The 26,996-nt window shown below is 37.7% G+C and overlaps 1 protein-coding gene and 1 long non-coding RNA gene across 3 annotated transcripts in view; one reads left to right on the top strand and one right to left on the bottom strand.

Moving 5' to 3' along the window:
* LOC117402502 (kelch-like protein 32) overlaps nt 1-18,726 on the bottom strand; it is a 73,001-nt gene extending 54,275 nt beyond the window's left edge. Inside the window, exons 1-3 of one of the 2 annotated variants that reach the window (XM_059024580.1) lie at nt 18,481-18,726; nt 1,509-1,597; nt 184-364 (exon numbers count right to left, since the gene is read on the bottom strand). In XM_059024580.1, coding sequence (XP_058880563.1) covers nt 184-364; nt 1,509-1,531 — 204 coding nt within the window. In that variant the 5' untranslated portion in view covers nt 1,532-1,597; nt 18,481-18,726. Of the gene's footprint in view, nt 1-183; nt 365-1,283; nt 1,415-1,508; nt 1,598-18,480 lie in introns of those variants that run through there. The other variant, XM_059024581.1, reaches the window with a different exon arrangement.
* Nucleotides 303-26,669, top strand: LOC131737174 (uncharacterized). The gene is made up of 3 exons (XR_009328743.1): nt 303-396; nt 22,396-22,499; nt 24,561-26,669. It is a non-coding gene; the product is annotated as an uncharacterized LOC131737174 (long non-coding RNA).
* The last annotated feature ends 327 nt before the right edge of the window (nt 26,670-26,996 follow it).

Genomic DNA, 26,996 nt, shown 5'->3' with positions numbered 1-26,996 from the left:
ACTTGTAGGATTAATAATAGGGGTTGTTCATACAACTATAAGGCAAGAACAATATAATTAACATCAAACACCTGGCTTTTTCTGAAACCCAGAAAACAGACTACAATGAGTTTCAAACCATGAAGACAGGAAATAGAAATAGCTTTGATGGCTTTTCATGAGAAGAAATTTGGAGGAACTTACCCTGAAATAGTCACTGCATGCTGCCAGGACAGCCTTGTGGGCATGGAATTTCTGCTCCTCGGCAACCAGGGTGACATCACAGAGTATCCCATCATGTCTCTGCTGGTTCAGAGCTGTGAGGACAGCATCCTTGTGAGACTTGGACTGGCAAAGCCTTTCACCTGTGAGCATTTCTTGAATGCTGGACAGAACAGAATCAGTCGTTAGCTGAAGGTAAGGGCCAGGCAAAGGCAAAGGCAAAGGCAAAGGCCAAAAAACTATGTGTCCATGCTTTCCGTGATGTGTACGTTCAAATGATCATCAACCACCACCTGGTAGAAAAAAGGCCACACGATGGATTAGGAACAAAGCCTAGCTGGTAAATCTCTTCGCCGCATGCAGCTGGGATAATCCTTTTGAATAAGGCGGAAAAAAGGGGAATGAGGGCAGCAGCAGTAGCGACATGTGCTGTGCGCCTGGCAGTGAACGCAAGCAAGCTGAAGGAATACATTATAGCACAGCGGCAAACTGCTGGGCAGATCCTTAAATAGCCTGCTTTAAAGACAAACGGTAAGGGAAGGCTGTGTTTGAACAGTCGCTGAAAAGTGGTATGCTGTACACAGACAGGACTGTATGTTTCCTATTAGCACTGCACGTATTTTAGCAGAAGTGTTGTAGGGGATATAATGTTCATGCTGTTCTGTAAACTAGTGGTTGTTAAGAGTCTTTCGTTTGTGTTCTTTTATTGCAGTATCAGGTCTAAATTGCAATATAGGTTTGACTTTTTTGTTACACCTGCATGCATATTTATGTTTCATTGTATGATAAACGTGTAGCTAGTATTGATGTGTAGGCTGTATGACAAGCAATTAAGAAGCTCTCATTCTAGCTCATAACCTACATACTGCCCATAGAGCAAAGACTGCTTCCGTAAAACTGCTCTAAACATGATCCTTCTCTCTTAAAAATACATTCTGTAGAAGCATTTGCAAATGTCATAGTAAACATATGAATGTAGCTGCATACAGTAGTAAACACCAGTGTGTTTAGCCTGCAAGTTGCTACCAAGCCATTAAATACATGCTTAAAAAATGAAAAAACAAAATGCTTCAATGACTTACTGTTCTCTGCTAACTCTCATAATAAGAACCACAGAATTTGCTCCACCAGGTCATAACCATTTGGGTCGCAGTAAGAAGATCTATTTGCAGCAACAACAATAACAAAAAAAATAACTTCCTGCCCCTTATCATGCTCCCCGTCTGAATTATGGCTCAGTTAGATAGCGCAAGCTCAATGAGGATTACATCATACATCACTCGCAATAGGTCTCTGTCATACTGTACCTGAGGCAAGTCTCAGACGGCATGCTCCTGTCCTGGTGCAGCAGGAGGGGGACACAGAAACCTCGACTGGGGAGCTGCTGGGAGTCCAGCTGAATAGGAGAAGCAGGGAGTGAACGATAGATTATTTTTTCTATTGTTTTAGTGTATGATGTTTTCTTTTTACAATCTAGAGGCTTTCTTAAATCAAATGTAACTGTGTGAGTTTATTTATGATTATTTAATGCAATTCAGTTTAATAAAGAGAAGGGGAGATTCATTCTCATGGTTTAGTAGATTTTTTTTTTTTAGCGAGATCAATTGAAATGTCTATTCTTGGCATAGGCTCCATGTTTGTCTCACAAACAGAATATTCTGTCCGCTGCTGTATGATAAAAGCTGGTATCTACCTCCGAAGAGGTCGCAGCGCTGACCTTGAGTGGGGTGAAAATTAGCTTGTATCCTTTTTAAAAGATTACCGCAGCATTTTTGCATTGATTACCATTGATTACCATGTTCTAAAGTTTGCATTACCATAACTCTCTGGGCATTATAATGCTTACGTATGCTTTACGATGCATTCACTCTGCTTTATTACACTTCACTTTTATAAGGGATCTTACAGCAGACACTACACTTTTTTGTATAATGTCGTATGTAGTTGAATAAGAACCATTAATCAGTATAGGTAACTCTTATGTGACATCATTTCCATCCAGATGACTGTATCACATCAATATTATAGGTCTACAATGTATTATACAACAATTATAGAACAACATTAAATATACCTACTGTATATATTTACAGTAGGACGTGTTTTATATGGAGGAAAATTACTCCATAAAAAGTGACCAAACAAGAAGAAAAAAAATAACCAGTCTTTGAATTTAGGGGCTTGTATGATTGCAAGTTGGTTATTTTTATTTAAAATTACAGGTTTCCATGTAAGAGACATATACAGACACAATTACTGTTAGGGTTGTTAATAGTTTGGAGTCTAAACATTTAAACATTAGCCAATTACTAAATTGTGCCAAACGTTGAACAAAACACAGGTGCAAGCCAATTTATTTTCTTATTCAATATTTCTTCAGTCTTTTCCATATATAATTAAATGCTGTACATATGCATTCCTTTAGTTATGGAGGGCTGCTTATGATGGCTTTTTTATATCCCTAACATGTTCTAAAGTTTAAATGTGTAGGAAATTAAAACTGACCAAGAAAACAAAAACACAACAAAGAAAACTGCTTTGGATGTACACCTTGTGAAAACAAGGTAGGAGAGACACTAGAGAGTTGCATGACATTGTCTTTGGGGAGCTCTGTGTGTTCATTTATTCAACTTTGCATTCTGTATACCACCAGAAGCTTCCGAATCAATTATAACCTTGCAATTCAGCCCATCTATATATGAAAAAAATATTTAGCAAAGGGTTTTTTAAAGACATAATGAACACAGATTTATAGCCTTCACTTTCCAGAACAGTAGCTCTAATGGTCTATGGTTCTTGTTTCTCTGTATGGCTCTCATGGGTTGTTTTTTTGCTCCACGTTTCTATCTAAACACTGAACTTCTCACCCTACTGTATCTTACTGAGTCTGTGTTGTTGTTAATAAACAGGGAGTTACTTGTTTATTTATTCAGGCTTTATTGGACAAAGGATGAATGTCAGTAAGGCTTTATCTTAGCCCATGGCTAGCTTGAATAATTGTATTTCTGGAAAGCTCTAAACAATATGTCTTTCATAGAAGAAAAAAAAATGCATCTCTGCAGCTCCTTTCTGAAGCACTGTAGTTGAAGCTTGGCTCGGCAGTCTGGCTTTGAGCTGAGATTTGAAAGATGGCCTCCATAGATAACACAGATGATTCTGTTTCGGCTTGCCCTGTTATGTTTTGTTCATCATTTTTCAAGTCAGCCGTGGGCCAAAAAAGGCCTCATTAACACAGAGGGTATTGTAAATATTAATAAGCGAGTCTATGAATCACCCCTGAGAATATGAGTTTAAGAAAAGCAGTATTTAGTTCCTCCACTGTAAATTACTAAAACAGACCCCATACATGCTGTACAGGATGATGTTATTATAAATGCTAATAACACTGTATAACAGTGAAATTATCCAAAAGTCCCTGCCTTAAATGCAACCCTTATTAAAGTGGATCATAGTAAAAGCATAGCAAAGTGTAATAAAGCATCGTGAAAGCATGGTAAAGCAAATCCTAGAGAGGTATGGTAAGGCATATTAAAAAAGATACAGTAAATGCATAGTAAAACCATAGAAAAATCCTGGGAAGCTTAAAAAAAAATGCTGTGGCAAACATGTTTAAGTCTACCTTTTATCTATTTAATCGTCTGTAGGTTTTGTGGTGCACTGAGCCAGGTAAGAATCAGCGAATCAGAGTACAGCCACATAGAAAAACACTTCCATGTTTACCTTCTTTGTAGTCTAGAGCTGTAATTTAGAATGCTCATTTTAGATTCTGTCATAGACTGCAGTTTACAGATGACAAATGGCTACCAACTGAAATAATGTTCACTTTAGCCTCAAACAGCCTGGCTTTTAAACTGATGACTTGCAGTTTGATGCACATCCAAGATCAGCATTGATCTGATTACAAAATGACCTTCAAAATATCCAATGGCCGTGACCTGGACTAATTAAACCAAACCGCCCGTCGGCACATTTTCCGTATTAATCAATTGGGGGGGGGGGGGGGGGGGGGACAAAAAAAACACTTGTTTGAAATATGACTTCAGGGATCAGCATTAATGGCTTGTCAGGGTCACACTCCAAGGCCTGCACAAGTCAAAGGGGTTAATACTGCACTGAATTTGCAGTATTATCCCATTTGCTAATCTTTTTAAACCCCTTTTGACAGTGAGATTAACAGAGCAAGAAAGGAGAGAGGTTCTTATGAAACAGGAGACCAACAGCAACCAAAAGCCAGTAATTGATGTTCTAAAGGCCTATAGTTGCTGGATACTATGTTAGGATTAAGAGAATGTTTGCAATCATGTGGTTCTAACAGCATAATAGCAGACCTGCCTATTCTCACGTCACTGGGAGACTCCAAGTACCTCAATACCAAAGCATTAAACTGTATGAATGTATTGGTTTTTGTAATAGATCTAGATTGACTTTTCTTGGCATCATGGGACTCCAGCTTCTCCAAGCTCTCCTTCTCAGTGACAAAATACTGCTTTTCCCATGACTAACATGTTTTAAATTTCTACACAGTATGTTCCTTCGTGTGACTCTTGAGGCAAGCGTACTTTATGTGCAAGACACACAGTTCATAATGGATGCAATGGAACAATATTGGACTTAAAAATCTTTCAAATAAGTTTAAGGTCATATTTGAAGTACTATGATTCAGTAAAATTAGTAAAATTGCACAGCGACACAGCACCAAAGGCCTCCATTATAGAATGCAAGAGATTTGCTAGTGTTGGCAGTTATAAAATTGGATTATTCAGCCCCTCCAGAACACTGCCAAAAAAGGTTAGCTTGCAGATCAGGTGTATTTATGAAGACTGGAATATGTTCAATCGTAATTTCTGATGAGGACAGGCAGTACTGTCTGTTGATGTCTGTTGCTTCAGATCAGATCAGATAATTAATGTGTTACATGAGGACAAGAAGTGCTTGAATTATGGGGCGGCCGGGTATTTTGGCCACCTTACTTCTCATCAGGGGTGCTAGAAATGTGTTGGCTGCAGGAGGACTTTCTATTTTGCTGGATATTTCTTTTTTATATATATTGTGAGGAAAGCTTTCTGCAGTGTACATGAGAGCATACATTCTCTTACTACCAAATTGCTGTTTCAGCCACGTGCAGTACGAATGATTGGAGATGCTACTAATCAAATTGCTATTTCGGCTGCACACATTATTTTATAAATGTTATTTATTTATTTATTGCATTTATATAGCGCTTTTTATACAAAAGTATCACACAGCACTGTACATAGCAGTAATGTAGTACAGTATTATTATTATTATTATTTATTTCTTAGCAGACGCCCTTATCCAGAGCGACTTACAATTGTTACAAGATATCACATTATTTTTACATACAATTACCCATTTTTACTGGAGCAATCTAGGTAGAGTACCTTGTTCAAGGGTACAGCAGCAGTGTCACCCACCAGGGATTGAACCCACAACCCTCCGGTCAAGAGTTCAGAGCCCTAACCACTACTCCACACTGCTGCCACACTGCTGTATTTAATGTAAGAATATAACAGTCTACTAATGTTAATATAATGCATCAAAAATACAGGAATCATAATACTTTAAACCACGTGTTACAAGATAGCCAAGTACTGATGATGACGTTCCCAGACCAGACAGCTGACAGAGACACACAGACAGGTACTACGGGTGAAAATCGCTTGTGCGCCGATTTTATTCAGAAATAAATAAAAAGGTTGTACATAAAAACATTGCTCACAGAGCAAAAATAAAAGGTTTAAACAAAAACAAATCACGAACACAAACTGACACCAACAAATACAGTGCTGACGATTCCCAGCACGAGTAGCAATTATTTTCTTTTCTTTTTACTGTCGTTAGATTCTCGCTCGCTCACGTTTCTCCTTCCAAACACCCACCCGACCAGCAAAAGCTGCGGGGTTTAAATTTAACAATAAACTATTCAATTTCGGAGATGGTCACATTCTACATGAGTTTTAGTTTGCATGGCCTACAGTCAATAATCCTTGGCTGCCGACCATGCATTCTCATGAGCTGTCTGGCAGAGACGAGCTGCTAACACCACCTCTGCCAGACCACATTCAAACCAATAACAATAACAAAAACATTGCATTTTTTAAATAACACAACATGCATTCAAATCATACAATAACAACATCCCCTGTTTAAATAAACAATACATTTTAAATCATGCAATACATTAAATCACCCGTTTATATAACCAAAACAATACAGTATTTACAATATATTTATTTACATGCAGGCTAATTATGTGTATGGCTTGTCTTCTGCCCTGCCACAGCACCTTTCTAAGCAACGTTCTTATACTTTCAGTCGTCAGTGGCAATTGTTTCTCTTTTAGACACTTGAGTGTCATTGATTATTTGTATTTGTAAACTGTGAGGGTGGCTGATTTTTATTGATACATTTTATCAGTTTGTTGCAACGTTGCCAACCTTAAAGACCTTTGTTTTTTAGCATTGAAAAGACCTAACAGGACAATACATGATGTTTAAAGTATAATATCTGTTTTTCTTCAATTTAAAAAAGCTAAATATTTTACATTACCTATGTGTTTACTTTTTATTTCTTTGAAAAAAAACAAACAAACCAAAAAAAACAAGCATCAATATATCAAACAGACAAATATGTTGATTTTCTATTAATAGCCTTCTTGTGTGTCCTGGAATACTGTGATTTAGCCTACATACTGTTCGTATATGCTTGTGAAGTCTGTGAGGAAAACATTGATTTGCTGTGCTAACAGTCACTTCGGACTCCCTACGCTTTGTCCTATAATTCAAGCACTCAGGATAAGTCAAGATGTCAAAGCAGAAGCTGTGGCTCAACAAACATATACATTTAAGAAAAACACACTTACTTTTCAAGCTGTGGCCAAATGATACAGGAATAAATAAAAATGATGGCAGCGACAATACCATTATAAATTATATTTAAGGAGACTTACTGAGTTAACTTACTAGTGATGCAGGCTGATTCTCAACGCTGTTTTAATTCAGTCTTTAATTACCTGCTTTTTGAAAGGTGAAAATCACCTCTTCATTTTTCAAACAAAAGGGTGCTTGCCTAATACAACAAATCCCCCCAATTAGAGTTTGCAAATATATATTCTCATAGGCTACTTAGAACTTAGTTGTAGGCGTGTTAATAATAATTTAGAGTTTAAATGCTTTGAATTTTTCCGTTCAGCTCTTGTCAAGATTGTCAAGGCCAAATATTGGTGTTATCTTAGTGTACAGTGTCGGCCAATTTATTTCATGTTCAATAGTTCTTCAGTCTTTCTCATATACAACAAAATGCTGTACACATACTGTACGGTTTTACACACAAATGAATGTTGCAGTTCATTATAAAAAGTGGCGAAGGGCTACTTATGATGGATTTTCTGATTCCCAATTTGTTAAAATGTGTTTCTACTGTATTAAAATACTTAGCAAGGTCACAGAGATTCCAGAAATAAAATATTGTTCGAATAATCTTTCAATCTGCAACTTCCAAGCCCTTTATTAAAAATAAGACATTTACAAACAATAGATCTGTATTGCATCTGTCTGGCTGGGAAGTAATCTTCAGTTCTAAAACCCCTCCTCTCTCTCTGGCAACCCTTTTCAACAACATATACTGTACACCGGAAATTGAAAACAAAAAAGCTATAATTGTCACAAAAATATGTCCAAAGTAGTTCAAGCTTATTTCTGTTAACTTACTGATATATGATGTTCTATATTTCATCATTCATCCTGCATTTTGAGTATTTATCTTCTTACCTGTTTAATATCCTAGTATGTATGTTCGCTATAGTTCCATTCTGTAGTTCTTGAATTAGGGTTCTGATTTTAGTATAAGTATAACTTTACTTGTTTTTCATCACTGTATAAGAAATGGTCATCCTTCTCTAGCAAATGTCCTTGGTTGATGCAGAAGCTAAAACTAGAGGAATGATTGCAGCTTTTTTCGGTTTTGTGAAAAAACACACACACACACACACAACACTGCAGTGAATGAGAAAATTGGCTGGTCAAAAAACTGTTGCACAGGAGAGTAGGATGACACATTTGTGATAGCTCTGTATTAGTAATACCCCAGAGGGTAAATGACAGAACAACTCTGTCTGCCTACCCCGCTATCCCAGAAACTTCACAATGGGGTTCTTTTAAAAAGCTCTCTCATTCGATCATCATTTAGCAGTTACGGGCTATAAGGTTTTATATTTAAATGGCAAAGGAGGGGTACATCATTAAGGCTCTCTCTCTCTGTAGCCTTGCACCCAGCAAATGGTGCCCGCTTGTCTAAAAGAAACAAAATAACAAACTGGTTCTTTTATGATTCAAAGGGCAGTTGTGACTTCAGGCGGAGGACCTTTGTTTATGCAGGAGTTGCTTTGCTAATTAAACTGCTGATTTTGATCACAGGTGTGAACCACAGTCAAGCCAGCTGAAGCTGGCTCTGATCTACAAAAATTTTGGCAAAAGGTGTCATTATTATTAATTTAGCAGACGCCTTTATCCAAGGCGACTTACAGAGACTAGGGTGTGTGAACTATGCATCAGCTGCAGAGTCACTTACAACTACGTCTCACCCGAAAGACGGAGCACAAGGAGGTTAAGTGACTTGCTCAGGGTCACACAATGAGTCAGTGGCTATGGTGGGATTTGAACCGGGGACCTCCTGGTTACAAGCCCTTTTCTTTAGCCACTGGACCACACAGCAGCTTTAACGTCTTAAATTATTGTGCATCAACTCATTATGTAACTAGGTAAGTTGCTGTGGAATTAAATCCTAACCTCGAAAAAATAGCTGTCAAAAAATGTTTTAGGTCGCAGACTGGAGCTCTGATACGTTAATGTGACCAGTTCTAAATAATGCCATTTACACTTACAGCTCAATGTAATAGGTAAGGGAAATCAACGTCACTTTCCAGAACTACAATAAGGAGCTCGGCTTTTCAAAACAATTCAAAGAAACGTTCCAGGTAAAAACGAAATACCTGAGCATAGCACTCAGAACAACTGCAAAGATCATAAAACAGGTAAGAGAAAGTAATGAAGCTACATTCAAAGTTACGTGCTATTTAACAAAAGACAAGGTCAGTTAATAACATAAAACAATTAATAACATAGAACATATCACAACTATTTATATTAAAGTAACACAACCAAAGCAGTGCAAGCTTCTTTCTGTTAACTTTCTGTAGATCAATACATACTCGTTTTCACCAGAACTCGGAAACTGGTTCTCATTAAGGCAATGAAACACATCTTTTCTGCAACAAATTGCAGCTGATGTTTCCCTATGTTCACCAAAAGCAAGAAACAACTGTCTGAAAGAGAACTTGTGGTTGAATGCCTTAGGGTCCCAGTCATATGAGGGGCTGAATCTCTTAAGTAATTAATTTCTCTTGATCTCTCTGTGTAATCTTAAAGGGATAGATAAATCTCTGATTATCTCAGTTCACTTCATTCTTGAGGCCATGAAGCATGAGGCAGCTTTTCTTTCTAAAACCTGTTGAAATATTTTGATCTTAGTCCAAAGGTCAAACTTTTCCCTCAAATGATAACTGAATTGGGTCCTAAGATGGAATCAATAGTGGTAGGATGCTATGACTTCCCACAGCACTACATCTGCTCTGCCATAACACTGTCAACAGGGTGAAGGGTTGCGATAGTCAGCCAGGACAGCACTGGTTTGAAATGACGAGTCTACAGGGTGTCTTGGAAGGTTACACGACCATTGCGCAATAAACTGTCCGAAAACATGAATCAATTAATGATCGCCGTGGTTTTTGTGGAGCCTTGCATAATGCATAGCTTGTCTTAACTTTGTCTTTATTACGCCGGTCATAACCTGCGCTTACAACTGCATTGTCATATTTTCAACATTTTCTTTAAATTCTCAAATGACTAACTGATACCAAGGTAGTAAAAAGAGACCCGGGTCGGGTCAGGTACCCATGCCAACCTCATATAAACAAAAACACTTTTAAACAAAACGCACATAAACCAAACATAGGTTTAACTTTTACACAGTACCTTTTTCACAGTATATGACACACAGTTAGGCTCTTCACACAGCAGCCTTGAGCAGACTGGCTGCTCTCCTTTTATACTTGGCAGCTGGCCTCAATTTACAATAACGAGGCCAACTGCCAAAACAATAAAACACTTAACAAATAATCACAAATTAACAATAACACCCATTTGCACGTGTGTTTGGCAGGGAGGATTTTAACCCCCTCCCTGCACTGTTACTATATATATATATATATATATACATATACATACACACACATACATACAGTGCCGTGAAAAAGTATTTGCCCCATCTGATTTTCTGCATTTTTGCATATTTTTGACACTGAATGTTATCAGATCTTCAACCAAAACCTAATAGAGAAAAGGGACCCTGAGTGAACAAATAACACAACAATTTGATACATATTTAATTTATTTATTAAAGAAAGTTATGCAACACCCAATGCCCCTGTGTGATAAAGTAATTGCCCCCTTAGACTCAATAACTGGTTATGCCACCTTTAGCAGCAATAACTCCAACCAAACGCTTCCTGTAGTTATTGATTATTGTTATAGTTATAGTTATTGTCTCTCACAGCGCTGTGGAGGAATTTTGGCCCACTCCTCCATGCAGAACTGCTTCAACTCAGTGACATTTGTGGGTTTTCGAGCACGAACTGCTCGTTTCAGGTCCTGCCACAACATCTCAATGGGGTTTAGGCCATTCCAAAACTTTAAATTTCTTGTTCTTCAACCATTCTGATGAAGACTTGTTTGTGTGTTTCGGATCATTGTCTTGCTGCATGACCCAGCTGCACTTCAGCTTCAGCTCAAGGACGGATGGCCTGACATTCTCCTGTAGAATTCTCTGATACAGAGCAGAATTCATGGTTCCTTCAATGATGACAAGGCGTCCAGGTCCTGATGCAGCAAAGCATCCCCAAACCATGACACTACCACCACCATGCTTGACCGCTGGTATGAGGTTCTTACTGTGGAATGCAGTGTTTGGTTTTCACCAGACATAACGGGGCCCATGTCGGCCAAAAAGTTCCACTTTTGACTCATCTGTCCATAGAACATTGTTCCAGAACTCTTGAGGATCATCCAGGTGCTTTTTGGCAAACTTGAGATGAGCATTCGTGTTCTTCTCAGTGAGCAATGGTTTCCGCCTTGCTACTCTGCCATGAATCACATTTTTGCCCAGAGTCTTTCTGATGGTGGAGTCATGAACACTGACCTTAGCCGAGGCGAGAGAGGCCTGCAGATACCTGGATGTTGTTCTAGGGTTCTTTGTGACTTCCTGGGCGATTTTACGCCTTGCTCTTAGAGAGATTTTGGCAGGATGGCCACTCCTGGAAGGATTCACTACTGTCCCAAACTTTCTCCATTTGGACAATATGACTCTGACTGTGGTTCGGTGGAGCCCCAGAGCCTTAGAAATGGCTTTGTAACCATTTCCAGACTGATAGGCATCAACAACTTTTTTACGGCGGTCTTCAGGAATTTCTTTTGTTCGTGGCATGATGTGCCTCTAGAACAGGGGTGGGCAATCCTGGTCCTGGAGGGCCGGTGTCCCTCCTGGCTTTTGTTCCAACTGTGCTCTAAATTACTTAATTAGACCAATAATTGGTAATAATCAGTACAATTAAGTAATTTAGAGCACAGTTGGAACAAAAGCCAGGAGGGACACCGGCCCTCCAGGACCAGGATTGCCCACCCCTGCTCTAGAACCTCTGTGCTGACAACATCACTCTGATGGTAAGGGCCAAAGTTAGTCAGATTTATATTGGGCAGAGCTGCCCCAAATCAGGCCTGGTGTTAACCAATGTACTCAAACAGCTGACGCTAATTTAATTGGGTTGAGTTAACTAGGGGGGGGGGGGCAATAACTTTTTCACACCTGAAGACTGCATGTTTGATTACCTTGCACACCAAACAAATGAAAGAAGCACCAAACTTTGGTGTCATTTTTTCTCTCAGACTCCCTCTACATACTACTACAACCCACAAAAAAATCTGCCCAAATACTCTAGAAAGAGTGCAAAGAAGAGCAACCAGAATTATCCCATGTTTAAAAGGCATGTCGTATGCAGACAGGCTAAAAGAAATGAATCTATTCAGTCTTGAACAAAGAAGACTACGCGGTGATCTGATTCAAGCATTCAAAATCCTAAAAGGTATAGACAATGTCGACCCAGCAGACTTTTTTGACCTGAAAAAAGAAACAAGGACCAGGGCTCACAAATGGAGATTCGATAAAGGGGCATTCAGAACAGAAAATAGGAGGCACTTTTTTACACAGAGAATTGTGAGGGTATGGAACCAACTCCACAGTAATGTTGTTGAAGCTGACACCCTGGGATCCTTCAAGAAGCTGCTTGATGAGATTCTGGAATCAATAAGCTACTAACAACCAAACGAGCAAGATGGGCTGAATGGCCTCCTCTTGTTTGTAAACTTTCTTATGTTCTTATGTTCTTAATGTGAAAAATGTGCAAAAATGCAGAAAATCAGACAGGGGGAAATACTTTTTCACAACACTGTATATATATATATATATATATATATATATATATATATATATATATATAGTAACAGGGCAGGGAGGGGGTTAAAATCATGGGGTTGTGGTGGAGTATGAACATGCATGTATTAGAACAATGAACTCATAACTGTCCAATGGAGTCGCTGCTTTATTATACGGATACGAAAGCAGCTACCAAGCGAGCAGTCTGCTGTCACTTCCATTGTGACTGAAATAGACTTGCAATAGGCTACTTGCAGCTTATGATGTCACGTTTCAGCTATAGTGGTATCTCAGCTTCTGGCGAGTGAGCGGCGTATTTCAAATCCTGCTGTTTACATTTTGTCTGATGTTGTATTGAACGATTTACAAAGAATTCTCACTTGATTTTCACTTGCTGAGAGAAAGAGGGTGAGCTGTACTGTGAAAAGTGATGAGAAGGAAATGGTAGTTATCACTGCCATGTACCTCTATGCTCCGCTTCAGCACGGTACAATACACGGTACAAAAATGTGGCTTACAAATATTCAAAGAGAGAAATTCACAGTCACTTAACACACCAAAGTTTGCAGTCGACATTTTGTTAAGAAAGACCTAATTGAACCAACACCAGGAGGCCGTCGGAGGCTGCATCAAGGCTCTGTTCCAGTTCTGTTTGACTCGAATCAGTACTCCTTGCCAGCTCAAAGGCTTGGTGTGTTGGACTGAAGAGAAAAGCCAGCACAGAGTCCAGAAGAAGAAATGGACTGTACTTCTGCAGTGCAGTGTCACGACTACTGTTCGAAGCCCGAGCCATCAGCCCTTGATTTATCCATTTCTAAAAACGAGGAGTTGTCAAATGAGATCAAGGTTTTAAAGCTCAAGCTAAAAGAGATAGCGTCAAAGTTTTGGTCTAAAATGGTTTGCAGGCTCCGACGAGTCCATCCGATTGTACACACGGTTAGTATTATTCACTTAATGTGAGCAAAAGCTATTTTGTTTTAACTTAGAGTTGATACGTTTATATAATGTAGTGTATGTTCTTGATCAAGTATGTTTATGCACACATTTGTGTACCGGGCGTTAGCTATTTAAATTTGTAGCATGCAAATATTTACAAATGCTCATTTTATTTCAATGATAATGTCGTGAAAATGTACAATTTTGTATTCATTGTTATTCTTATATAAAAACAGATTTGCAAGCTACAAGAACTGGAACTCTGAACTTTACACCCTACTATTAAACTGTACGGCTTCTCATTCTTCTTCAAAGATTTATAACAGTGAGCCCTTATCTTGATTTCTGCTGTCACCTTGTCTTTGATACAAACAGACAAAGGAATTTGATGAGTTTGGAGAGTACTTTTATAATAATAATAATAATAATAATAATTATAATAATAATCTATTTTATATAGCGCAATTTATGTAGCACATTTCAAAGCGCTTTACAATATAAAAGTCTTTGATCGCCTGTGGGAGAGTGTTCAATGGCTTGCAGATTGCCAACTTAGTTATAAACACATCATGCACCACATAAAAATAACGACAGACAAAAAGTAACACATGCTAACTGAAACAGTTTAAAATTCAGTCGAGCAATGCTGAATTAAAAAAAAAAAATTAAAAGAACAAAAATTAAAATAAATACATCGACAAAAATGTAATACTCCCCTTCTTCATAGTCACAGAGCTGGAGGAACAGCTTGAACCCCTTTTCTAACTGGCTTGATGGAGCTTTGCATGAGGCTTTTGCAATCCTGTGCACTTCATTTATTGTTAACATCGGAAGGTCTTGAGACATCTCATATAAAATAGGTCCATTATAAAATTTGATGATAAATTTGAACTCAATGGCAAAAATAAAAGATGGAACGATTGAGTGGTAGCAGCAGCAAACAACACGTCATTTGCACTGAACGGATGCTGCTTTACTGGTACAGCTAAATGCAGAAGTATGAAGTGCAAGAAGCCTATAGGGAGATGCAGCTTTCATGTATTACTGAATACATGTCAGGGAGGTCATTTACTTTTGAAGGGCAGCCAATATACACATAACTATGTGTGTTTCATTCTGCACATTTCTAATGTTTTGTCCAAGCCCTGAATATGGCATATGGTTTAAAAAAAAAAAAAAAATAATCATAATTATATCTTGATTAGATTCAATAAAATAGATTGAACAGAGCAGAGCTTGATTTTACAAGCCTTGGAAAGGCCTATTGAATTTTTGCATGCATTTATTAAGTCTTGCATATATTTATGAAATTGTGCTTGCGGTAATGTATTATTAAACTTTGTCTCTATTTTGGGTGGTTGAGTCACTGGATTCATGTTAATCCATAGTAGATTCAAGACTATTCTATAATTATATGTACCAAAGGATTCGAAAGGATGACATAATACATTTTAAAGAGCAGGAGAGATTTCTAGCATACCATTTCCTCAAGACGTGCACTCAACGTCCTACGCAAAGGTTGTTCTAGAACATTCCCAGTAGAAAACATGTGCTTCTACATTATTCTAGAACGCTCCTGTGGAAGAACTGCCACACAATTAATAGCTGTGATGTCATCCCAAATCATTAGTCGGCAACACAATTACGCCATGAATTCTACAAAGTCACACAAGAAACTATAGGCCACATCAAGTTTCCTACCCGAAGGAGGGTGAAGTCACAGAGTGGAATTTGCTCAGTATAATGGAAACTTAAGTCAACATGTTCATTGTCTGACTTGAGATGGAATGAGACGATATTATTAAACATTAAATTAAATGGTACTATTTTTTTTTTTTTTAAACTCAATTATAAAGAATAATGACCTGGAATTTCCACTTCCCCTTATTAAGTTGTGTTGTAAATAGCTCTTTGTTTAAGCCACGCATGCCAGTTTAAGGAGCATGCAACATGAAAACGTTTCTTAAGAGTAAAAGAATAACAATTGTAATTTAAAGCCCACCATACACGGGGCGATTTTGTCACCGGCAATTTATCGCACCGACAAAATCGCTCAATGTATGGTGAAGCTGCCGACGCCAAGCGAGAAGTCGTCTACAAATAGAGCTACACTCTAATCCCGGCGACAAATCGCCAAGAATTGGCCAATAGGAAGAAGCTGGTTTTGTTACGTGACAAAACTGAAGGTTTTTTTTTTTTTTTTTTTAATAATTTAGTCGTTGCCAATTATTTTTATTATTTTCTCCCAATTTAGAATGGCCAATTATTTTTTTAAGCTCAGCTCACTGCTACCACCCCTGCGCTGACTCGGGAGGGCGAAGATGAACACACACTGTCCTCCGGAGCGTGTGCCGTCAGCCGACCGCTTTTTTTCACACTGCGGACTCACCATGCAGCCACCCAAGAGCTACAGCGTCGGAGGACAACGCAACTCTCGGGCAGCTTACAGGCAAGCCCGCAGGCGCCCGGCCAGACTACAGGGGTCGCTGGTGCGCGGTGAGCCGAGGACACCCTGGCTGACCTAACCCTCCCTCCCCCCGGGCGATGATCAGCCAATTGTGCACCGCCCCCTGGGAGCTCCCATCCATGGTCGGCTATGGAATAGCCTGGACTCGAACTTGCGATGTCCAGACTATAGAGCGCATCCTGCATCCACTCGGGAGCCCCCAAAACTGAAGGTTTTGAGTTGAAGTTAAAACAACATCAACACAATAATAATATCCCCAATCTTTTGTAGAAATAGATGAACCTCCTTCAAAGTGATTGTTGGCCTCTCTGTGGCTTCTCTCACAAGTCTTCTTCTTGTTTGAGCGCTGAGTTTTGAGGGACGGCCTTTTCTTGGCAGTGCCTGGGTGGTGTGATGTAGCTTCCACTTCCTGATTATTGATCCAACTGTGCTCACTGGGATATCCAAACACTTGGATACTATTTTGTACCCTTTCCCTAATCACTGCTTTTGTATTACTTTATCTCTAACTTCTGTAGAATGCTCTTTGGTCTTCATTTTCCTTCAGATTCACAGCCTGACCAATGATCCTTCAACAGTGGGGTTTTTATCCAGAAAATGTGACAGCAACTTTAATGGTTCACAGGTGGAGGCCAATGGTAAGGTAATTGTGTCCTCGTTAGGGCAATTTCTTTCATCGGTGTAAACTGGGAGCTTTCACAGCACAGGGGTTGAATACTTATGCAAGCAAGATATTTCAGTTTTTTATTTTTCTTAAAAATATTTCCCAACATAAAACCAATGTCACCTTACAATAATTGATTTTGAGTTTCAGTGTTTTAAAATAAAATATCAAACAGAACGAAATTTCAATGTACCATTTGTAATTCACTAATATGAGAGAATTCGTCAGGGGTCTGAATACTTTTGCAAGGCACTGTATATATATAGCTGCCCTCTGGTTATATTATTCTCCAGAAATGTTCCACTTTGCTGCACAGCACAAAATGTACACGTCATTCTAACTGCTATCGCTGTCATTATTGATTACACTAGTTAGAGCGGGTGCACTTGCCTGTTAAATGCTCTGTGTTGATTGCAAGACATAAAAGGAACCACAACATTAATTAGAGGACAGGAAATGTACTCCATGTTATTGGTAATGCTTAATTGAATACTTCTGTTTTAGTTCATTATTTTTGTAATACCAGCCACGTTTAAACTGGTTCTTAAGTAGGACAGGTAGGCCAATAGGAGTCAGAAACCTTTCTGTTGAATATGGTATAAGATTTAGTAAATGATATTCAATGCCATGGCAATGTGATACGATATAAGTAATGTTTCTGGATTGTATATGATAATCACAATGAACTGCTAGTCTAAACATTAGTCATTTCATTTATTACGTTTATTTTAGTATTTCTAAATAGGATAAATAGGATAACCACTGAAAAAACGCTGTGGGTTACAGTTTATTTGTTTTGCTCATCTCTGTTCATGATGAAGTTTACTGTAAATTTACAAGGTAAAGTGTGCACTAAGATTCCCATCTGTGCTGATATTTGATTTTGGCAGTTCATAGGATGAATACAAAAATCCAAGACAGTACTTTTGGGTAGTAGCAGAAAGAACCAGTCAATTCATTTTTCATTTTATATATATATATATTATATATATATAAAATTGTCATATTATTTATAAATTATGCTGTTGTTTCCTGGTATCTTTTTCTGTCCTGCGCTAAGGGTCAGATTATGTGAACACAGCTAGACTCCCTAATTTAGGTATTCAAAAAAAATGAAATCAGTGATACTGCTAATTAATAGAAAGTAAAAATAATAATAATAATTTAAAATACACATCACTCCTTAACTGTATTATTCACTGCACTACATATCATGCACTCTATACTGTAGTATTTACCAATTGACAGAGAATTATGAATCGCCAACCATCTTAACCAACTAAACCCAGAAATGATTAAGTTCATGGCTGTCCCTTAATTAATTTACGCCGTGCTACTAGCAAATCTTACATTTGAAGTCACACGCCGCCTCTGGTTAATTACATACATGATGACCGTAATACTTTTGAACCTTTGGGGATAAATGTATCCTAGCAACAGGGCAGCTGTCACAGTTAAAACACTCACGCTAAAATAACATTTAATTAAATGAGCATAGCCGCCTACAGCTGTAATTGTTCAATGGCTATACGTCTCTTTCCCAAGCCTTTCTGACCTTGTTGAATGTCTTGTTATTCCAATACAATCACGCCATAGCTACCGGTAACCTCATCTTATTTGCAAGGTGCACCATGTAAGATCTACGTACCTCATGAAGCTGTATTCAAGTTGCCTTTCTTGTACCGTTTTGGAAAAACAAAATAATAATAATCTTGTCACATGATGTCCTGAAGCCAGAAGTGTTCCGTTCAAGGTAAAGGAAAATAAATAAACAGTGACTTCCCTGACAATTGTTTGTTTCTGCTTCAGTGTGCCGCTACATTGTACTGATAGTGTCATCTCCAAACTCCGCCTTCTCCTTAGTCTCGGTCACATGCAAATCAACAGGGGTAGACACAGCTCCACCTAACGTCGGTAATTCAGGAAGCTGGAGTCCGTTGTTTTCTACAAAATTGTAATTTCCTGCAACAGCTTCTAAAGAACCAGGGCAAAATCTTATATCACGTTTCATAACCAACCACAAAATAGGTCAGGCACTCAAGCACTTGTAAATTCAAATACGTGTGTGTTGAGAAGGAATTATATTTCATTAATATAGTATTACATGTTATATTATAATAATAATAATAATAATAATAATAATAATAATAATAATAATAATAATAATAATAGTAAAAACAAAGCTTTAAAAATAATATTTGACTCAATCAAGATACCAAAACATGCAAGAAATTGTGCATTGTTTTACAAGAAGACGTACTTTCTAAATCAGTCACTTTATTTACTGGGATTGATGTTATTCTGCCAGGTAAAACACAATCCCATAGTTCCATCTCCTATTCTCAGGAGTCCTCAGTTGTAACCACTGAGAGCAATGAACCTTGTTTAAATACATTTATTACGTGAAACGTACAGCTTGAACTGGACACGGAACTTTGAAACAGTCATGCAGTGGTGTTTTTTTTTTCGGGGGGGCGGGGGAATGTTTTAATAAAGGTGGTTCACAGCTGGTCTTCATTGCCACGTTAGAGCTACTTTAATTATGTAAACAGTTTACCTGGTTTCTGAAAGCATAGCCTTGTTGGATTCTGTTTAACTGCTTTTCAATGTGGTTTCTACAGAAAACAGCGGCTGTTTAGTTGTGCTGACATTAGGAAAACATTCTACGTGTCTGTACTGTTTACACATTTCTTATAAGACCAGGCGTTTATGCATGTTCAAAAATGTTTGCAGATATTTTACGAATGACAGGCAAAGCAATAATTCCCATATATTCTTGCTGAAGCAGACAGATTCAACAAGCCAGAGACATCCGTAATTTCCTGATGCTTTCAATTTACAGTACTATTCCAGGGCCTTCTGGGAACACCTTATAAATCCATCAGGCATGAGCACCCACAAAGTAGTAAACACGAGTTAAACACTTCCGTGTTAAGAGTATCATACAGTCAAACCTGCTTAATAGCCTGTTAATGCCACCCTCTGTTTATTATCACCACATTGAAATGTGTCAATGAGGGACAGGCTCCTGATAATATCGCTTTGGTTATTGTCACACTTCGGTTAGTACCACTCATATTTCACAGTCATAAAACTTCCACCCGCGTTGGGTTAACATGTAAGTGAGCAGCTCTACAGTAAATGTCCAGACTATAAATAAGTAGCACAACATGGCCTACAGAACACTTATTTTGCCAAGTAATTGGTGAATAAAGCCATCTCTTATAGCCATGTATGCTCACTCTTTGAAGTGCTATTATAGTGCTAGTTTTTATATAGTATGATAATTCACTCTGATATCCAGTGCTTTCAATACATTGGCATCATGTGCACATCCAGTTCTCCTCCTTTTGTGATGGAGACTACTGCTGTAAAATACAATTTCTTATGCTCTCCTTGCATACGTTGCAGTTTTCAGCATAGAAGCTGCCTTTTGTGCGGCTGTACAGAAATGTATAATTGGTGCTGCCCGCAAATAATTGAATCTGTATAAAATATAAATACTGTATTACTCGTGTTATCAAAAGCCATTCATTATGCCCATCTTAGAAATGACAGTGTGAGTCATAGAAGATTAACTCTTTCATTTATATAGGTTTAGGAAATAAAACTCTACTCAAAACTGCAGACTGCTCTAATACAATAGGAAAAAATGATCCCCTCCAAATTACAATCATGTAAACTAATATACTAATATGCATGTCTGTGTTCATCTTTATTTTAAAACATAAGAAACAGAAATGGTTTAATAAGTCATCCTACCAATGCTCCACAGGTGCAACAGTTTAAACTGTAGACTCCCTGGATTTTGTATGGGTATGTGAACCCAGTTGTGTGTGAGCTGCCTTTTGATAAGGTTTGGTAATAAGTCCCTAAACAGAGCTACCCAGGAACAATGACCAGAGTGGGGTGGAAGGAAACAGAGACTCCAGAGAGCAGTTACAAAATAGCCAGTGTTTTTTATTTAATCAATTAAAGTTACTTAGTACTAAAAGGGTTAATATAGTGTAGAAACAGGCCACAATTTACTATTTTTATATTAAATAACCATAATTACTTCAAGCTTCCATAGTGTACATTGAAAGACCATTCATGCTATTAAAGGTTGCACATATCCTGTGTGTGTGTTCATGCCCTATTATTAATATAGTTTGTGGTTGGAGGACAGAGTTGTGTGGGAACTGACATCATTATAAACAATCAAGTCAAAGTAAATTAATTCCCTATCCACTGATTCAGGTCTCAGTGCTCAACGTCCAGCTGTATAAGTAACTGGAATCTGGGGTTTCATTGATGGCATTTAGGCGACTTACCTTTGGAAGAAAGTTTGAGCCAATTCTAGTTTAATTTATTTTCGAGCACTGTTTAAATCATACATACAAATGAATAAATACCTAGATTAAAAAATATAAAAACTCGAGGAGCTAAAATGCAAGAAGGTGCAGAGGCCTTACCAACACCACACCCCAGGAAAAAAACAGAAATTAGCACATTGTACAGTGACGCTTCTATTATACAAATAATTACAGTGTTTGTAAAATCAATTTGACTTACCCTATCAAGAAACATCCATAAAGAGTTTTAATACAACCCATTTAGTTTAAAATACACAACATCCAATAGCTCCACTCAATTTCCAACTGTGTTCTTGTTTCTGTACTGCACTTAAAGTGTTTGTTCGGTTTAATTATGTCAAGTCCTTTTAATATGTTAAAGACTTCAATCATGTCCCTCCTAATGCTTGACTCCTTTAAGCCCTGAGATTATTCTTGTTCTTCATTGGTATCTCTTGAGGGCCACAGTGTCCCTTTGGTACTGTGGTGACCGCAATTGGACTGTGAAGTCTCACCAGTGCATTATACAACCTCATCATAACCTTCTGGCTTTGTACTCTACACTTTTGGTTATATATCCAAGCATTCTGTTTGCTGTTTTGATTGATTCACTGCACTGTCTGGTTGCTGTCAGTGATGAGTCTATTACAACAACAAGGTCTTTCTCTTGGTGAGCCTGTTCTAGTTATATACCTCCCATCTGGCATTTGGATCCTACAGTATTAGATTGTATTGTACGGTAAGTGTGAGATTAAGGGCTAGTTACAAGCATTTTCTGTGATAACAAAGCAGAGGAGCACTGCACACAACATGACAGGTTACCAATGTTTTGATAATCGCAGGTTTAATGCAATGGTATTTGGATGGAAATGAGTGTCTGAGGTTGTGCTGTCAAGTCGATTCTGTTCAATACTAAATGATGAAAGGGTACTAAAAGCCCTGGTTGTCCTTGCCATTTTAAAATGTGTACAGTAATAAAAGCTTTTCACATTATGCTATGAATTTACTATGGATCATCTTATCTATGCTTTACCATACTTTTTTGTGATTTGCAATGCTTGTCTATGCAAAAACATGTTTTCACTATACTTTGCTATTTCTGTATCAGTTTTGTAACAGTTTTTCTTTTAAGCAGTTGGATCTTGATGCACTTGTTCTTCATAAGTAGGGCGTCTGATTTTCAGGTTTTACCCGATTTAATTTACCCAAATGTTTTTTTCTGCATTCAGGTTAAACCCCAAAACTCCCGACTAGGAACATACTGTATATGAATAAATGCATGCGCAGTTGTCTGTGATTGACATGCATCAGAGAAGAACTGCCATCGATAACGGTAAGCTGATTAACCCAATAGAAAAATGTGGCTTCTTAGTGTAATATGTATGTGTATATGTATGTATGTATGTATGTATGTATGTATGTATGTATGTATATTCAAAATTACAGCAATATAGCTTTAAGGTTTTTGCGTTTGTTTGCACTCTTTTCTTCCCAGTTATGTGTGTTTAAGCCAAGAGAATTTAGATGTAACAGTCGATCATTTCCCTTGTTAAAACAGTATGGAGTAAAGTTGTTTAGTTTTCCCATGTTCTGTGTGCAATTATACTTGCAACTCCACTACAAAATAAAACTTGATTGGAACGGAGAAATGCCTCCATATACAATGTGTGTGTGTGAGAGAGAGAAAGAGAGAGAGTGGAGAGAGATAGATGTTGTCAAAATTTTGCATACCCCAATGTGTGGAAATATACATACGTTGCGGATTTAAACCGTTGACGACAAATAAAACCAGATTTCTACCTGAATATTTATTCTTTCTTGATTATATATTTAAAAAATCCACTCGATTTCACCCATTTTTTTCACTAAATAATTCTACCCAATTTTTAAAAAAGCATTCACCCGAATTTGGTGGGGGGTGGGGGGCTTGCGTGAGGTGTGAGTGTCTGTGCTGTGATTTTTGTACTGTGTTGAAGTGTAGTAATGAATGCTAATGCCTAGCCTACATGTAGTTATTCTTTTGTTGAAACCTTTTATTTTGGCCCTTGTGCCGTGTTTATTTTGTTCCTGTTTTTGTGTTTGTTTTGGTTAATAAAGTGTGCAACAGTGCTTTAAAACTGCAGCTTTCTGTCTCTCGGTCTGCTTCCTGCCGGTAGCCAGCCTGGGCCGTGACGCCACGCTGTCACAGATGTATTTTAACAAATCTAAGATCTGCTTTTTTCAGGGATTGTATCTGTTAATGATGTAGAAGAAAGGGATATTTTATTAAACATTGACTGACAAATGAAAAGAAAATCCATTCTGCACACTTACCTTTTTTTCACTGCAAACTCTTAAGTCTCCAAAGAATACCCTCCTTCCACACAAGACAAACCCAGTGAAATGAAGCCCTGATACTGCTAAAGCAGGGTGGGAATTCATTTCAAACACACAGTCTCTGCATTATTTCTCTATTCTTCGATGAAATTCAATTAAACTTTTCAGTGTCATGCCATAAATTGTAAAAGCTAATTTACAAGAGTGTTCCAGATACATCAAACAAGCACTCTGTTACTGCAATCCGCCTTTCATGTGACATGCATACCATGCACAAAGACACCAGTCAGATCTGAGACTTACAACTTAGAAATATTGACTTTAAAAGCATCTTTAAAATACATCAGTGCAAAATCAAGCAATATTGATGCACGTTATTAATCGTCAATAAATGTGTACGCTTCATCAATCCAGTAATGGGTAGGTCTTTGTGATAGGGTGGCGCAAGAGATGAGGCCCAGAGACAGACTGCAGTTCAAACACAATACTTTTATTAAATAGAAAACACAAAATAAACAGGCACGAGGGCCAAACAAAAGGTTTTTAAAAACACAAACAATAAACACAAAGTAAAACTTACAAAAAAAATAATCTTCCAGGCTGAGCTTTGCCTTCACTGGACTGCAAAATTAAAAAACAAACAAACAAAAAAAAAAAAAAACCCAGCACACAAAGAAAAACCACCCTTCCTTCCTCAGCTACCTCTTCCTAATGAGGAGCTGAGGCCTCCTTTTATGTCAGGTGGCTGGGTGCTGATTGATTGTTAATGATTCCCACCTGACACAATAAACCTGGGCAGGGAGGAGAATTTAACCCCATCCCTGCCAATATTTAGTCTTGGATATGACTTATTATCTATTAGTGTCCACTGAGACTTGTCAAATATGTTATGCCATCAGTCCTGGGTTTTAACTGACACTTTCAATTGTCCTGAATAATATGTGTTCATTTGGAATAGAGGAATCTTGATTTGTTCTTTGATAGCACAACCTAGGATTTGTTGTATTTGATGTATTTGATTATTTACCAAGGTAATAACCCACTGAGACTGGTGCCTCATGCCTCCTTTCCATTCCAGCAAATATTTTGGCGAAACAGTGTACAATGCCTGGACACTTTATCAGGTTCCAATCGTGCTCCAGTGAATGGAGATCGTAGGACTGTGGTGGCCTTGGAAGATGCCTGAAATCTCTATGATGCTCCTCCTACGATTCTGGTATCATCAATATAGGGTCCTTAATCGCTATCCTTCAAACTATGTTTCAGTTTTATTCCAAATTAATCTGTAAACATTTTTCTTTTTTTTTTCTGTGCCTCCTTACCATTGGCAAACTAAATATAACCCATGCTCCTCAAACCATTAGCGCACAATTCTGGCATGGCGGATGGGTGCAATATCATATTTTAAAAGCAGCCCTCACCATCAGGGTACAAGTGCTGCATTGTTGGGTGGTCTTGATCCACAACACTACAACATTCATTCAGCCTTTCAAAAATAACCCAGGGTATACAAGCGGAAAATGCCCCACACCAATCTAATCGGATAGACAGGTCCAAATAAAGTGGCCAGACAGTGTATGAGCTTTACAAAACCTTCAGTCATGACCACTTAAACTGCAATAACAAATACATTCATTGAAATCCAGTGAGCAATTTAGTCAGAAATTGTTAGTACAGTATTAATGCCACCTTCACATTGCCAAGCTGTTGTCATAGTTGCAGCTAGTTGTAAATACTGCATCATATTTGTTGTAGCCATGAAAAGGGGAAATATTTATCAACACGGATCAAAATCTATTGGGAATTAATGAGCCTTTATAGCCGTCATAGTGCTGTCATCACCTGAATGTTCAATGGTTGCTTACACATCTGAAGACACACAGGGGTGGTGTCTGTCCTTTACTCTTCCGCAATAATAATTCAACTTATTTAAAGCAATACCTAATGCCCGCTGAATGTGCATAACATTGCAGTGTTCTGTCTGTTTATTACCCCAGGATATGTGTTAATTATAATTTATTACTGTTTCAACACCCATAGATATATGCCATGTTTAATAAAATCACCAGCAAATGTTACCTGAGATTTGAGCAAGCCTGAGCAAGATTGAATTTATGTAATTAGGCCAGTATAAAAATGACTGCTAAGGGTGAGCACTGGTCATGTCTCCCTGCTGAAAATGTGAGTGTGTTTACACTGGCCTCATTACACAATTCCCATCAGGATTTCTCAGAGACTGCGCTAGGTAAAATTTGCTGGTAACTTTATTAAACATGTCAAATATCCATGAATGCAGAAACGGTAATAAATGAGGAATGCTCATACTAAAACTGTATTCCAATCAAATCTGCAGCAAAACAAACCAACATTTATATATAACATTTGCATACGACTGATTCTTATTTATAATTTTCTCCCTTTCTGTATATGTTACAGTGTTATACCACTGATTATTTTTGTACCTTGGCCCTTTTTGCGGATATCACATTTATAAGCTGATACCTTTATTTTAACCTTTCTGTACATGTAAAAAAAAAATGGTCAGATATACTAAACCTGTTTTAGTTAACCTGCACTTCAGTTATCAGTCTGCAATCTGTTCACTAAGCTACACCCAAGTTGAAAGAACAACCACATTTGTAATGCATTTTATACAGTACACTATAATCAAAACAGTCACTGTAAAAGTAATGTAATAACTTTTGGGACACATTACAGACCTCCAGTGGTAGGAATAAGTATGACAGGCAATGCAAGTGACAGCAATGGATGTAATAAGTGAAACATTACATCATATTGAAGTTTCTTCCTCATTTATGATTTGAACAGCAGAATACACCAGGAATCAACAAATACAAATCCTGTTCAGTTGATTTCTGTTACCTCTCACCTGAATCATATTAATGCACAAAGAATACAAACAATACCTGATTTAAAACAATCTGTAAAATACTGTACAGGATTGCTTTAAGAGCCCCAACTTACATATGAGTTGCTTCCTCAGTGTAACATTACCAGTTTGTTTTTTCCTTTGACCAAAAAGAGTGCAAACTCACAGCACTGGTGAACTCTTTGTATATATGGCCCCAGTTTGATTCAATGGCTAGCTCTTGAACACCACAATAAGACTCTTCTTAGAGGCAAAGGCTGGACAATTTGTAGTTTTTGGTAGAAAAAACTAAACAAATGGTGGTATTTGAGTGTTTAAACATGTAACATATTTAATTATCCCTAGCGTATTGCTTATCTTTGTTATCTGACTATTTTGAGGACTTACGTTAAGTTTATGATACCCAACATCAATAACATTCCATTTCTATTTTTTTACGGTTTCATGACTGCTAATAATGCATTTCTGGTTTATGTTAACTTACTTGTCTCTAGTGTGTAACATAATAATAATAATGTTAATTGACACCATCTGATCATCCTGAATATTCAACTGTATCAGAGGTGATGTTTGTGGATTAATTGTTAATTGACGTCACATGAACATTCTTTACTTTTTTTTTGC

The sequence above is a fragment of the Acipenser ruthenus genome, chromosome 5 (genome assembly GCF_902713425.1).
Source record: "Acipenser ruthenus chromosome 5, fAciRut3.2 maternal haplotype, whole genome shotgun sequence".
Lineage (NCBI taxonomy): Eukaryota > Metazoa > Chordata > Actinopteri > Acipenseriformes > Acipenseridae > Acipenser > Acipenser ruthenus.
The sequence above is the reverse complement of the archived record's forward strand: the minus strand, read 5'-3'. Positions and strand labels throughout refer to the sequence as shown.